The 16,050-nt window shown below is 41.8% G+C and overlaps 2 protein-coding genes across 2 annotated transcripts in view; one reads left to right on the forward strand and one right to left on the reverse strand.

The window, feature by feature from the left end:
• Positions 1-209: 209 nt before the first annotated feature.
• Positions 210-12,267, reverse strand: LOC136433901 (arginase, hepatic-like). The gene is made up of 11 exons (XM_066426493.1): positions 12,001-12,267; positions 11,098-11,170; positions 7,830-7,933; positions 7,164-7,231; positions 5,751-5,910; positions 5,172-5,215; positions 4,960-5,016; positions 4,596-4,700; positions 3,975-4,051; positions 3,592-3,651; positions 210-2,869 (listed from the first exon to the last, which is right to left on the reverse strand). The coding sequence occupies exons 1-11, from the start codon at positions 12,133-12,135 to the stop codon at positions 2,709-2,711; spliced, it is 1,044 nt and encodes a 347-aa protein (XP_066282590.1). The 5' UTR covers positions 12,136-12,267; the 3' UTR covers positions 210-2,708.
• A 395-nt stretch (positions 12,268-12,662) lies between these two features.
• The window catches only part of LOC136433903 (DNA replication licensing factor mcm5-like), a 41,274-nt gene continuing 37,886 nt past the window's right edge, over positions 12,663-16,050 (forward strand). Inside the window, exons 1-4 of the mRNA XM_066426496.1 lie at positions 12,663-12,865; positions 13,887-14,013; positions 14,723-14,851; positions 15,626-15,798. Coding sequence (XP_066282593.1) covers positions 12,714-12,865; positions 13,887-14,013; positions 14,723-14,851; positions 15,626-15,798 — 581 coding nt within the window. The 5' untranslated portion in view covers positions 12,663-12,713. The remainder of the gene's footprint in view (positions 12,866-13,886; positions 14,014-14,722; positions 14,852-15,625; positions 15,799-16,050) is intronic.

A 16,050-nucleotide genomic window follows, 5' to 3' on the forward strand; every position in this document is an offset into this window, starting at 1 on the left:
ATAAACCATTGAGTATATCATTAGGAAAAGACACAGTGGAAGGAAATGAAAGACACAGTGGAAAGAAATGAAGAAAGACTGAATGCAGCCAGAGGTTGTTTCTACAACTACCAGAGCTGCAGAATATAGTGCATCATCATATATCATTACGATGTTTAAGTAACTTGTTGGACATATAAAAGTGTCACATGAAAGACGGCTAAACAAAACCAAATTTACATCCAATTTAATTCTGCTCAGAAAAAATGCACCAAAAAAGGCAACCAATATACATCGAGTGAATCATTACATGTATAACTAAAAGAAACAAGTGTCATTTATTGATTTGAACTTATATGTGTCTAAGGGTGAAAATTTATCTTGTTGTTGCCATTTATCGCAGGGTAGGCAAAGATTCTTTTAATTTTCATATAATGTTATAGAAGCTGAGCCAGGTAAGCGTTTGGTATGCACTTGCACAGCAAACATTTAGTCCACCCCGGGAACCATTCTTTACTCTAAGCTGACTGAGTCTCGCTTCCATACTTGCTAGCACTAAACAGAATGATACATAGGGTAGGCCTAGCCTGGATGACCACAAATTACATTTCTCAAATACAGTACAATCAGGATTTTGTGTACTTCATGCCACTCTGAAGTTGACACAGTTTTCAGACGTAGACACAGTCTTCATTGGTCAGTTGCGAACAAAAGCAGCGTAATGCACCCTTACTGCCTTAAAACATACTACACTCTAGCAGTGTTGGCAACATAGAAATTGCAACTCAAAATTCCTTCATTGCACTAAAGTAGTAGTTACTTTATCCACAGCTACGTAACAAGCCCTTCACAAAAGCAACTGAAGGGCATAAAAAAGGTTAAGGTCCCATAACCTTGATCTCTCGATCCCGTACCCGCTTACCAAACCAAATCAGCTATAGGGCTATCGATGTCACATGAAAGAGAAGCAATAATAATAATCAGCAATATAATAATCAGCATCATACATGGATCTGACCATAATAAGGTAAAAACAGCTTCAAATTTCTATCAAACGCACCAATTTGTAAACTACCAGAAAAGTCATTGGTAAACAATCACTTGGCAAATGAAATCATAATTGTAATTCTAACATAATAAATGTTTTAGTCCCTGTCCTGTTTTAACAAAAAAGATGCTATCGCAAATTTTAAGCTGTGACTGGACTTAACAAAATCTCCTTCAAAATATGGGCATGGTTCCTACAATGTGCAACAATGTGATCATGTATGAGAACTGAGAAGGAATTTGTTTTTTGTTTGTTTGCTTAACATCGGAACCAAATGAAGCATTGCCTGATGGTGGCTTCATCTCTTCTCTACCCATCCTTTCATGTGTATGGCTACAGGTGAGGCACATAATCCAGGTAATGCTTAGGTCCCAATTGCATCGGCGCCTGCAAAGGGTGTAGTCCCGAAGCCAGAAATTTGTCCCAGTGGACTGCTGGGTACCAGGGGGGTACCTTTTGGTGCTCTCACGATTAGCTTATGCATGGTGTCTATTTGTTACCAGGTCTTGCATTGAAGTTAAGTCTGAGTTAAAGTCACCACGGGGCCCGGCCGTGCCCCAAAATAGCCCAAATGCTGCGGGGCGTCCCACGGGGCCACGTAGGGGTCATGCCCAAAAAAAACAGGTCGTGAACTACCCAGTGGGGCCCCTTTTTCCAATTGGGACCGAAAGCATTAGAGAGGCACAGCACACCTGGCCCAGCAGGTGTTTAACTGAAGGGACTGGACAGTGACTTGACAACCTGGCCCTGGCACTCCAGGCCACTGAATTTGTTGTTTGAGATATTATACTTAACTGGAACAACATGAAAACCGAATCTGGGAGGAAAGTCTGTACACAAAGTTTCAGATCAAGACTCAGTCAATTCAACTTTCCTCTCAGTCCTTTGTTTTTATGCTGTCATCTTGACAAATTTCTACAGTTATGTCGGAACCACTGAAATAAACTGGCATGGCCTAAATTTTGAAAAAGCCTGTTACCTGATTTGTTTTTATATCAATTATTTGGTTATAACTGTATGCTATAATCTACAGTAACTGTTACAATCATTTGTATAATCTCAGTTTTGGGGGAAAACCCACAAAAAAAACTTATAGGTTTCTGGTCTCCCCTTCATTTTCTTTTTTTCTTACTGTTTCTTAACAATTTGTTTCCTTTTCCCCTTACAAATAAACAACAAATAAACAATTCATCCATACTACAAACTTTTGTGTGAACAACTCTATAAACTTTCCATGACAACGAAAATGTCTACAGACTTCTATATAACGTTAAACCCATAAAAACACCACAAACCTACTGTCACCTTTAGGAACTTCACTCAACATACTTCATGTCTAAAATAGATCTATTCAACAGCATTCTAGACAGACAGACAGACATGGAACACCACAACAGTTTTCTGACTACAATATTGATATCAAATTGCTATAATCCTTTGGGTGGTACGATGTATAGTTTCAACGTTACATGTTAACCATAATCTCTTTATGTGGACACTTCAAAATACATGTTATTTCCTTTGTCACAGCCTGCAAAGGTAGCCGTTTGGCACCAAATATGAATCAGTATAAGGTTAGCAAGCTGGGAGAAGGTTAAACAGTGAAAGTAATATTCACTTTGGAAGAGACAATCTTTAGAATAAAACAGGGTACAGATGGTTGCCCCCCCCCCCACCCCCCCTAAGGCATGGGTAGCTGGTACCCCGGCGGCAGGTTGCCTTCCCTCTTCTTTCCCAAGCACGCTGTCAGAACCTCCACTGCCGTCATGACCGTGTTGACCTTGTCCTGGCGACTCCCCACCTCTGGGTTGACCTCTACAAGGTCAAGGGCTGAGAGTAGACCTGTGCGGAGGGGGGTAAAGAAGAAATGGGTTCGTTTACCACAATAAAATGGCAATGTAACGTTATAGAGCAGTAGGCATTCGTCGGCCATATAACGTTACACATAGTTTGAATTTGTACAATTAAAGACCATGACTCTCCAACACTGGGTTAACCTCTATAAGCATAGTTGACAGTTAGACCTGTGGGGAGGGGGGCGACACAATGCAATGACTTGAGAATATTGTATTGTAGAATATTGCAGTTAATGACCAAGTGGATTGAGGTCAGCAATGTACCATATGAAGTAGCATATGCAGAAACCAATGAGATGCATGCGACATGCGTGAATAGTTTCATCAGGTTGGTAAGTCACTGAATAAAAAGTATCTTTTTACACAACCGAAAGATTCATTCAACCAACGTTTCAGTAATCATCTGTCACCTTCTTCAAGGCAATTCTGACTGTTTCACATACCACTGCAGCAACACTTTTGCTGCAGTGCTATGTGAACCAGTCAGAATTGCCCTGAGGAAGGCGACAGATGATCACCGAAAAGTTGGTTGAATAAATCTCTCGGTTGTGTAAAAAGATACTTTTTATTCTGCATGCGACGTTATACAGATGTTTCAAATAATGCATCAGCCACTTTGCAAAACTGGGCAAATACAAAGCAAACTACAACATCAAGTTTGGTAAGCGTAACATAAAGGAAACATTTAAGTTTTCCCAGTTGTCTCACCTGTCCTGTACACGTGCTCGGCAATGAACATCCCTTCTCGGAATGTCAGACCACCTGGAACTGAAGAGCACAGAAGAGCATAATAGTACATGTAATGCATTGTATTGTCAGAGCAATAGACAAGTTAAAGGTTACCCATCATGTACAAAAGTCTTTGCCATATCTAATATAGTTTCCCATTATGCTCGTTCTGAGAAATATCTGATACCTGGTTGTCCTGCTATTACTAGTGACGTAAGAGCTAAAGCCCCTAAACACTTGAATAGAGACAGGTACCATGCTATTTGACATGGAGGCAATCAGAAGACTGAACCTGAGCTGGAATAGGATGGATGCCAGCCAGACAGGCTACAAAATGCCCCCAGCAGAGAACAGCAGCTTACCGGGAGTTCCCGTGGCACCGGTGGCGGCAGGATCAACGGAGTCGATGTCGAAACTCATGTGGATTGGTCGGTCCCCTCTGGGCAGGAAAACAGAACTTGCGTTGTCAGTATCGATTGCATATTGATGAAATAAATACATATCGAACTCTAACCAACTATGGGATGTTGGAGTACAGGTCCAGGACTTACAGATCAACAACAGAAAGGATAGAGATGCTTTGACTTGGAGAAGCAGCTTGACATGATGATGTTTTACCCCTACATTCTGACACCCCTATATACTGATACCCCTAAATTCCAACACCCCTATGTTCTGACACCCCTATGTTCTGACACCCCTATCTTCTGATACCCCTATACAGTATTAAGATTATCAGATGCCCCTATGTTCTGACACCCCTATATTCTGACCCAATATTCCAACACCCCTATATTCTGACACCCCTATATTCAGACACCCCTATGTTAATTCTGACACCCCTAACCCTAACATGGAGGGTTCAGAATGTAGAGGTGTCAGAACATAAGGTTGTTGGAACATAGGGATGTCAAAATGTAGGGGTGTCCCCTACAAATTACTGACTATGATCATGAGGCAGTAATTCTAACAATCCTACTCACTTTGGGTTGACAGCTTCCAACGACCTGGCGATGACCTCATGGATGCCGAATCTGTCCACCTCGTGGATGGAGAAACTGGTGATGTTGAACTTCTGGAGAATGTAGCTGTGGAAGGGGTCAAGATCATGTCAAGGTTAACATCGAGAAAGTACTCCAAAAGACTTGTTTTCTAACATACCGGTACCTCATCTTTTTTGAGATGTTGGAAAATAGTTTTGCTTCTGTACAGTTTCTTTACAGTTTGGCTTTTGGATTCTTACATTATGTGATTGTAGTTCTATTTGTTACAGTGACTCTGTTCAAAAGTTCTTAAGATTTCCTTACAATGATAACCTTCATAAAGTCTGGCTGACAGTCTACTTACCGTTCTCCCGGGTCCAGGTCACGCAGACCCACAAAGGCAATGTCTGTGATGTTGAGGCTGAAACACACGCAACACAAACTTGGGACAATGTTACAGCAAAGAAAAACTGAGCTTTCCCCTCCTACCGTGAAATTAAGTCCCTGCAAAAATGAATAAACTTACAGTAAACTTGACAGAAGTAATGAGATCTAGGAGAAAAATTCATCACTCACCATGGCTGCAGCCAATCAAACGACGGCAAGGCTGCCCATGGAATCTGTTTGTCAGAATAGAAATTGAAAGAGGATCAGTAAACAACAACACTTTTCCTGCTAAGAATGGCAGGATGACAAGGAAAAAAGCGAAAGAAAGTGATCTAAAACCAGCTTAGCTCAATGAAGAGCTATTCTTCCACTGATCGTGACAGAGAAGACAAATGCTATGTACAGTATACAGGTTCATTGTACCGGGAGAAATTCCCCTAACTCTTTTCGACAAGCACAGTGTACAGTGGACCACAGCTTAACATCCTGTCTTAAGTATTGCAACCCTTTCAGGTAGAGTTCATATAGGGTGAACGACATCAGCCAGGATTCAAACTCCAAACCTTCAGATCCAGAGGCAGGATCACAAACCACTGGATTATGCGCGATACACCTACAAGAGTTAGAGAGTTCATCCCTATGTTCCAACACCCTAACCCTAGCCCTATTTCAACATAGGGGTTTTGGAATACAAGGATGTCCAACATAGGGGCATTGGATCATAGGGGTGTCCCCATGAAAACCAGAGACAAAAGTAAAAACGCTCACCGTGTCTTTCAGCTGGTTGACCAGGAAGGACAGCGGGGTGCCGTGGATGTTGCCGCTCGGGGTGGTGAGCGGGGTGTTGATGTCGGCGTGGGCGTCGATCCACAGGAGACACAGGTTGGGCTCTGCTTGTGCGTGGCCGTGGATGGTTCCGATGGATATACTGTAAATGCAGAAATGGTTGCTGTGATTTTATGTTTGCGGTTTTCGCGGCAGCCGTATTACCGTGAACTCAAAACCACTGTGAACATTTTTCTCCAATACTGTAGCAGTACATGTGACTATAGTGCTGCCGCCAATTTAAAACCACCGCGAACACTCCATTTTCCTCTTAGCGCGAAATATAAACCACACGAACTTAAATGCATTTACAGTACTGAAGAGGAGAAATCAATATTCACCTTCTCCCTACTGTGGGCTGCAATGGCCTAGTTGGTAGAGAAACCAGTTACCTGGTACAGTCGCAACTATACAATCAGATAACAACTAGGTTTGCAGACTCTTCAACAATTTATTTCGATATCAATCCATCAATCATCGTCAGGCATCAACTGCTCTTAATCTCCTCCCAAATAGAGGGGGCTACTGGCATTGTTTCACGTTCAAATCTCAATTACACATCCTGCACATTGTCTTGCAAACAGGGATAGCCCTTGGAAATAGCAACCGACAAGTTTACCCAAGGCATGTCCCTGGTTTGCCTATAAACTAATAGTTCTATAGACTTGTCAAGGACCAAACACTGGACATAGAGAAACTCTTTCGGGATAAATAAGCCTGTTGCGCTGCTGTCAGCTGATGTGTGTTCAAGCTACTTTTTTCACTAATGACACCCACGCAACCCACTGACTGCATGGATGTGTCAACAGTCACTTTTGCTTCCACAGAAATCAGCACACTGCTCCTGTGTGGTTTCAATGTGGACATTCAGAGCCAGGAAGTCATAAATTTTAAGGTAGAAGGAAAGAACCGGGGCTCTGTGCTTCCGATGCCAAGGGTCAGTTGGCTACACCATCAGTATTTTTGCTGATGTCAACTCAGTGACTGTGTGTCACCCAGGACACAGTGCCCAGCATTTGACCCCAAATGATAATGTGCCACATAATACACAGTGGGTTCCCATTGACATGTACTTATTGGACTGGTCTTTGTTGCAAACAAATATTGGTCATGAAAGAATATTATCTGGAAGCAAATTTTCTATCATCCAGCCACCATCATTATGCTGTACATTGTAATGTCTTGTCTTTTTCAGCAGGGCTAGCCCTTTGTAATAGCCACAGGCTAGTTGGGCAGCCCTGGCTGTGTGTCCTGAACAGCCAAACCAATAAATAAAATTAAAAATTGCATTATTTTCCACATGAACTGGGACAAAACCTAGTTAACATAAAAAGAAATCATATTAAACAGCCTTACCTGTGGTCCCCTCCCAACGTCACTGTCAACTTGTTGTCCCGTACCGCCTGCTCCACTGCTTTTGACACCTGCAGGGTTGCAAGGTTCACAAATTGGTTATGGAAAAAATATGATATAGGAACAAGTAGACTAGATTCTCTAGGCCTTGCAGCACAATTACATTGCTCTCTATTGGCTTATTTTCTCAGAAAGGATCACTTCCTTGTCATGTGATCCAGACTTGATCACAGAGTAGACCCAAAGTAAAACTGATAGTATATTGGCCAGACTACTACCATCAGATACATTGTAGTTTACTGAGAAACTCCATTGTATTTGTTGTAAAATCAGTTAGCCTTCCTTGTGGGAATGGCATCTGTCACTATCAGTTGATGATCATGTGATTCTCATGTGATGAAATATTCAATCATGTCTAATGGGGTGTCAATTTACACTGAACAATCATGGCTGTGTGTGTGTGTATGTGTGTCTGTGTGTGCTAATGCACGTGTGTGTTTGTGTGTGTGTGCATGTGTGTGTGTGTGTGTATGTGCAGACCATTGAGTGGGTAGCATAAAGATGTTTGGTAGGCACTAGTATGTTGGGGTCTCATATTGCCAGCACTATGTGCCCCAAATCATGACATGAATCAAAAGTCCAGTAAATTCTGCCAGCTCAAGTGGTCACCTTCTTAGTAGCTGCGCCCACGGCCTTTGGGTTGAGAACATAGTTCCTTGGGTCGTCTTTAAAAACATCAAAGTTGAGGTCGCCCCTGTCTTCCACATTGTGGCCTGCAAGGTCAAACAAAGTTCAAAGTTCAGTGAGTGTACTCACTTGATGAGATAATGTAATAAAGTGTAACATTATTAAGACAACAACGTTAAATACATGTCATCATTTGTATAAAAGGTTTGTTTACCACCAGTATTAGCAGTACTACTAACGGTAGTAGATATACTAATTTGTGGTACTGTTGAAACTACATTTAGCACTGATATGCCTAATATGTTCTTCATATACTAGGGCAACAACAGTCACAGATCATATGACGCATAAATCTTGTGGGGCATCAATGGTGTAATATATCAAACTTAATGACCCTTTCCCAGGTTTTTAATGTGCCATAGGATCCCAGTGTACCATGTAGACTAAAGCGCAGCTAGCCATTTCAGCAGGCTGCACAGGAAATGATCCAAATAATTTTGATGTCTTTTCTCTTGAGCTCTTGCAGCGTTCACCTTAGTTTGACTTTTAACGCAAAGCGCAGAGTCAGCTGTGGCCAGTTTTACAGCTGTCCGTAACAGTTAACGTGATTCTAAGTAGACTGAACTGTATGGAGTGGTTTTATGTTGAAATACCAAGCTGGTACTCTTTAGCACTGGAATCCTCCCATCTCAAATATGGATCTAGGGCAGAGCCTCTCAAAAAGGTTACAATTCCCCAAGGTCTATGTTTGGCTTGACGGTGGGATTTCTCCACATTTGGTTTGACAGTTCTATAAGGCTTTGAGTGCAATTGATTTTTCCAAAGCTTAATCGTGGTGCAAGAATCCAGTAGAGGAGGTTACTGTGAATCGTTTTTAAGTTCGTCGGGACTTAATTTTGCAGAAGGTGGCAAAAGGAGGCATTCTCTATGTTGCGGTTGAAACAACTGTAAAATGCAATGTTCGCAGTGTGACGAGTCCACAGAGAGGGCTCACTGCGAACATAAAAAACACCGCAAATAATTCACGATTACCGGTAACAGTATTTTAGCTTCCAAAGCAATCTCCTGTTCACACTCTACACTGTAACACTTCTGATTTTATGTAGTACTGCTTCCTGACTGATGCTATTTCCCAATGACTTAATATATATATAATTGTAATCATAGCAATATATACACCAACTGGAGAATGCTATGAAGGCTTGAAGTTCTTAATGGTATGATTATTTAAACAGAAGGCCCTGGGAATATATCCACACAGAATGCTTTTCCCAATGCTAAATGTTTTTTGAAAATATTGTTGTAAGGCGGACTTCCTTTCACACGCCCTGGAAGCCAAGAGGGGTTCTACGTGATCATTTATACTTCTAACATGTTATAAATGCTGACTTCTTCATCTTATCTTTGATAATAAGTTCTACAGGGCACATTTGTAGAAAGAGGCAGGCTACTGTGGTACCTTAATGACAGGGCAGGTATCGGGTGACATTCTGATAAAGCAATTGTAACTTGAGATATATGATGACGGGCATACGCAAAACAAAACAGTAAATCAAGAGATAGTTTGGACGCCCTTGTCAAGAGGAATACAGTCAAACCTGTCTATAGCGGTCACTCAAGGGACTGGCCAAAACTGGCCGCTAAGGACAGGTGGCCGCTATGGAGAAAATGTTGATTAATTGACCACGAGTGACACATGTTTTCAGTACCCACTGAGATACATTTTTTTTATGCACCGTTCAGTACACATGTAAACATTAACATAGGTAAGGCACATTTTAGAAATTCGATTGTTGTTCTTTTACTTCTATTATGGGCTTGGAAAAAGAATTATTGTATCTGCCAACTCCAAAATCCATGGCTTGCTCGGGCTTCATGTCTGAACAGACCCGAGCATCGCCATACTCTTGATCATTCGCGACTGCTTCGCTGCCGGCACACGCGTCACCAACGAGTTTTAATCATATGAAACAAAGTCCTTCGCAGCAAAATGCCACCTAGCTAGTTAAGAACAAAATACATGTTGCTCAGTTGCCACTTACTGTTAGTTTTCGACCGTTTTCAAACATAAAATCGTGGCGACAATTTTCCTTGTCTGTTGTTGTTTGCTTGTCATGATCGGCTTCTACCACATTATGCTAATAGGGTAATGAGAGGAAGGTCGCTCTTTTGAGGGCTTTTTTCTTTCAAGAAAATTGCAACAGCCCAAATTTTACATGATAGTAATGTTATCCATATTTAGTTTGAGGCTTTTGGTTAAGTAATTATCCTCAGTGATAGTTTGCAGCAAAATAAATTTAACACACTATACCTCCGCAACAGTGGTGTCTTCCGATGACCTTTATGCTGCTCCGCCATTTTGAAAATCGTGTTTAGGCACATTTCGGATGAATTCCCGGGGAAAACGGAAATATTGGGCCGACATTGAAACAATTCGCAAACTTAGCGCATCAGATAGATGTGCGGGTTGTATTTTCCAAAAACTATCGTAATTTTTGCCCAGTCCAAATGCACAGTAATAGTCAAATATGCTACGATGTACAAACGCAAGCCATGTGAAGAAAATATTAATAACTTCAGTTCGCGTCAAACCATGGATAATCTAACAAAGATAAAACATTCTTTTTTTCTTTATCATTATTATCCTGTCAAGTTGAGTTCACATAAACTTGATAACTGCATAAAAAAAATGAAGATTTTGAACCCGGCGTGTGGTGGCGATGCGGCTTCCACCGGCGCACATTGCCCGTTATCGGCAGTGTTACTGTACTTGCGGGACCGAAAATCGTCTGGCCGCGACCGCGTTGGACAGGTGGCCGCTATAGCCTAATTCTTAATGCTTATGTCAATGGGAAAAATCCAAAGGACCGACAAAAAGTGACCACTATGGGCAGGTGGCCGCTATGCAAAGGTGACCGCTAATACAGGTTTGACTGTATTCTTAGACCGTATTGATGTGCATGAGGACATTAACAAATCTATCCGTTGAGAAGGCAATGCACTGTACTTCTGTCATAACACCATCTACAGTATTACATTCATAACAGTGGGGTCACTGGGGTGATGATTGTGAAAAAGAATTCAAAACAAAAGAGGTTGAGCAACAGGACAAATTGTCCTCTTTAAACCAAGGCCATGCTTTGACTTAAAAATCATGGGTCACAAGGAAGGAAGGAAGTAAGGCTTTGTTATGAGTCAAAAGAGTCTGCTTTCTTGATCTGTTTCTTAAGTCCTCCTCTGATATACCTACCAAGTTCTCTCAGTTTGTCAATCAACCCTGCTTCCCTCATCACTCTGGGCCCCTGTTCAACACCAGCCAACCTCTGGAAAAAAGCAGTCACATCATCATAATTCGGAGACATGAGTTCAACATATTATCAGTCTGTAATCTTTGGTCTCACTTATGGGGTATATGGGTTCAACTGTCTAGCAACTTGACACCCATTGCAAGAGACTGTATCTTTGTGATATCATGATCTATAGGTTTGGTATTTATTTATTTATTTACTTATTAATCTTTAGGGTGGTCCCTTCAGTTAACATTGTAAGATCTTGTAACTGATTTCCAACATGTCCAAGGGAGCCCTTACATTACATGACAAATCATAACAATTCAGGATACAAAAGATAAACTTAATGAGTAATCAATTCACAACCATATAACATAAAACAGGAATGATCAAACATAGGGATAATAAATCAAACAACTCAGAATAATTCAAAAACAATAACAACTCCCCCCCCCCCTACTTTGCCCCTAGCGGGGTTATCTGGGGGTAGTTTAAGTTGAAGTTGAAGAACTCAAAATCACAAAGGTCAATCAAGTGAGGGTCAGAGGTATCAAGGGTTTCTTTGGTCCAAAGGTGCTCAGGCATTGCGTAATGTTATCGCCCGTGTTTTACAACTATTGTGCTCTGCCGACAAATAGGATCATGAGTGACAAAACAACTTCCGGGTTTATGACCGGCCGCAGGGTCATGTGGTTGGTTGTGCACGCAATCATAAAACCCAGTAACGGCCGTTACACAAAAAGCATTGAAAATACGCCCTACTTCTAAAGAGATCATCTGATTTAACAACGATAACACGTTAGGCTCCTGGCTTTACTTGACGCTTAGGCGTGAACCTACACATGCGCGAATCATGAGTGTACCTGTCCCTTCTTGAATGGCGCGCCAATGATGGCGACATCCCTGCCGTACGATCGCGAGTGTCGTAGCTGTTGCTGTCGGTCAAATTTCCGCAACAACCCCGTCCTACAAAACTGTAACGTTCTTCTACACGCCATGTCTTGTCGACGACTCGATACTACTCCACCTTAGCGCAACAGCGACTTCGCAAGAACCGGCCGGTTTTTCCAGAGGAATTTTCCAGCGCAGATTACAGCATGAAAGAAAGAAACATGATCACGTTGTGTCCACGTAAGAGAAGGTCCGTGACAACCAATCAAAACACAGCAGGATCAGCAATTGGACCAATCAGAGCTTGGTATTTCGACTACGCCCATATGAAAAACAACACATGATCAGATACCCTATTTCATTGATAGGTGTGTTATATTTAGATATTCATAATTTGCAGTTAAACCATACAGTTACAAAGTTAATAGGGTTGAGATTAGTATAGTATATATGATTCTATGAACTTCAATAATACTTTCTATAATTGATTAGCTTTTGCTGCAGTAACTGTGATACACTTACGACTTTAACACCCCTATAAGTTTTAGTGAACTACTCCCAAATGATCCACACTTCCGTCCAATGATGCCTGTTCCCGCGAAAATTTCGCGCCAAATTCGACCACGTGAGACTCTTCCAGACAGAAGCATTCATTCGTTACACATACAGCACAGCAAGAAGCAACATGGACGGATTCGACGATCCCGGTATCTTTTTCAGCGACAACTTCGGTGGCGACGAAGGTCAGGATGAGCAGTACATCCACAACACCCAGACCAAGAAGAGGTTCAAGGATTTCCTGCGTGAATTCCACGAGGGAATGGACTACAAATACCGGTGAGAACGGGATTTTAGTGTCTGGTGGATTTTTAAATTGGGGGGACGCCATGTTGGCTCAGGGTCGAAATAATTTTACGTGCACCCGTCTAGGAATATATTCCTCTTTACTGCATCTGCAGCTGAAAAAATGTATACCACTGAATTCATACGGTTGGCAGAATATCTTGGCTATGTTTGAAACTTGCATGGGCTTATTGTTTTTGTAGGAGTTGCAAATCGCCATTGTAGCGATTTAAAAATTAAATCACTTGTAAGTCAGCCATACTGGCAGCCCAAAATAATTCACGTAGACACTGCTGAATTTGACCCCACAAAAATGAAGTTTGATACAACAGGATATTTAAACGTGAAGTGTTTGTGATATAGAAGGGGTGAACAGTATGTTGTAGGGAAGAGGTGTGTTTATCCTATACAGGCTTTGTTGGGTCCACAGATATTTTTCGCGGGTATTCTGCGCAATGCATTCTGGATCCAAGGTTTTGGCTCTATAATCTCCAAGCAGATGTTGTGGTGAAAATGGTAATGTTTTCTGATACCTGCCTTCTATGATAGTTCCTCAGCCTTAAAGCGAGAGAATCCCAGCCATCTGAAAAGATTAAAATCTTTCACCCCAATATCTGCTTAGATGTTAGTCAGTCACGTCTTGAAACACACGAAAAATATATATTCAGAAGGAGTGATAGTGCATTGTTTTGCCTAGCTTGCTGCTTGGTATTGCTTATTGCAGAATTGTTAACCCTCCATTAACATTAACATTAATCCGCCAGGTAAAATAAATCTGCCACGCTCAAAAACGCTGGGTTTGACTTTGAGAGATCTCTAGTGCAGCACCCCCAAGTTTGCACAGTTTAGATATACAGGAGTGTATTCTACTGGGGACGTTGAGTTGGAGATCTGTTTGGAAGTATCTTTTCAGGATGGCGGAATTATTTACCCTAGTGGAATTATGTTAGTAGATGTTATTATCCTTCTTGGAAGTTGGAGAATTATAGCTACATGCATTATCTCCCCTCCTCAGAGATGAGCTGAAGCGTCATTACAACCTGAGCAAGTACTACATCGAGGTGGACGTCGGGGACTTGGCCAACTTCGACGAAGAACTCGCAGACAAACTGCGGAAGGCACCGTCAGAACTTCTGCCTCTGGTAAAAAAAAGTTTAATGTTCACATTTTGTTGTTGTTGCTTGTCACCTTAAAACTACTGTTTATTTATTTATGTATTAATCTTTAGGGTGGTCCCTTCAGTTAACATTGTAACTGTTACAATCGTTTTAGAATGAGTCTTGCATTAGATTGTTCTAATAATCCAGTTAATGGATTGAACTGCGCATGCGTAGCAAGATTCATTACCAGTAACATGTCAAAGTTAAGGCCCATCAGACGAAACAAAACACGTCTGGACATGGTATCAAGCATAGTTGTTAAGACAAGAACTGTTTTCAAGTTAGAGGCCTTCACCTTTGACATATGTTTATCCAAATATTATCCACAATGTATGTTGTTACACATGCACAGTTAAAACTGTGAACTGGCTTCTTATGACACGTTTATTTCAGAGTTTTTCTGGACACAGCTTATTATTTTGTTACTTGTTGTAAGGCCTTCACCTTTCACATATTGTCTACAATTCATCACACCTAGTTATTCTTTCTTGTTGCGTTCCCCCATTTGCCCACAATATTTCAGTTTTTCTGTTCCCAGCTAATTTGATTTTCTTGTTGCAGTCCCCCATTTTTCCACATCATTTCAGTTTTTCTCATAGCTAATAATTTTTTTCATATTGCATTTCCGCACAATATTTCAGTTTTTCTGTTCACAGCTAATTTGATTTTTTTTCTCGTTGCGTTCCCCTAGCTGGAGACTGCGGCAACGGAAGTTGCGGATGAGGTGACGCGCCCGCGGCCGGAGGGGGAGTCGGAGGTCAAGGACATCCAGGTCATGCTGATGGACGACTCTAACCCTGCCACCATCAGGGACCTCAAGGTCAGACAGCTTACTTCCTCATGTCGAGTCCAGGTTTCTCCGTTCGCGATGGCTCCCCATGCGTCTCTGTCCCTCATTGCCTGGTACATGTTGTCAACCTCGGGGCCTGTGTCCTTCTTTCATGAGTCAATGTAGTTTGCTGCAGGCCTACCTGGCTTCGTCTTCCCATGCCAGGGAGTCCAGAGCATTAAGTCCTTGCGCCTTAGGCAGTGTCCTTCAAATTTCAGCCTCCTTGTTCTAATTTTGTCGGACAGCTTAGCCTATCTGGTTTATGGCTCTCATACCCGCTACCTCATGAACATCTGTAAGGGAGCGAGTATGGGTAAAATACACCTAGGGTCGACTCCAGCTCGGACATGTAAAGGATTTCAATTGTCATTTCGGATGGTGACGTTAAGCCGATGGCCCCATGTATGGGGGAGCTCAAGGCATAAGCCTGAAGCGTCAAACCTCTGATCAAATAGAATGCAGAAAATGTATAATGAACAGGGGTTTATCTAGAAAAAGTGAATAAGAGGGAGCACACACAGGCGAGGAAGTTAATTCTATGTATTTATGGAAGAATCCTTTGCTGAGGGAAGTCTGCATGCTGGATATTAAGCTAAAATCTGAATTCGACAAGGGGACACTGGGCTGAAACAAGAGGGCGCAGCGCCCCTCTTTCCTGATTAAGATGAACCCCTGATGAAAGAAAAGGTAGAATGCTGAATTTTGTTACCAAACTTTAGTTTGTTTTCTATACAGTTGTTTGATTCATTTATTTGTTTTACGCAGTCGGATCAGATGGCGAGACTGGTGAAGATCCCAGGGATCGTGATCGCTGCCTCGACGATCCGCGCCAAGGCCACCCGGATCACGATCCAGTGTCGCACCTGTCGTGCGTTTGTCCCCAACATCGCGGTGAAGCCAGGGCTGGAGGGCTACCTACTCCCCCGCAAGTGTAATACGTGAGTTGTCTATTTTTTTCTTTTTTAATATTTAAAAAGAGATTTTTCCATTCTCTTCAGTATCCAATCAAAACTGCCCAGGAAGACCACCCAGGGGATCAAGTAAATCTGGTCTATATGGACAGGTGGTCATTATTCAGATGAGGGCCTATTGGCTGTACTTCAGATGAATGTAAATGACATTGGGTTTTTGGAACATCATTGTGTATTTTTGTGAACATCATCGTATATTTTTGGGAAGCACGGTGAATT

This window comes from Branchiostoma lanceolatum, chromosome 4 (assembly GCF_035083965.1).
Source record: "Branchiostoma lanceolatum isolate klBraLanc5 chromosome 4, klBraLanc5.hap2, whole genome shotgun sequence".
NCBI lineage: Eukaryota > Metazoa > Chordata > Leptocardii > Amphioxiformes > Branchiostomatidae > Branchiostoma > Branchiostoma lanceolatum.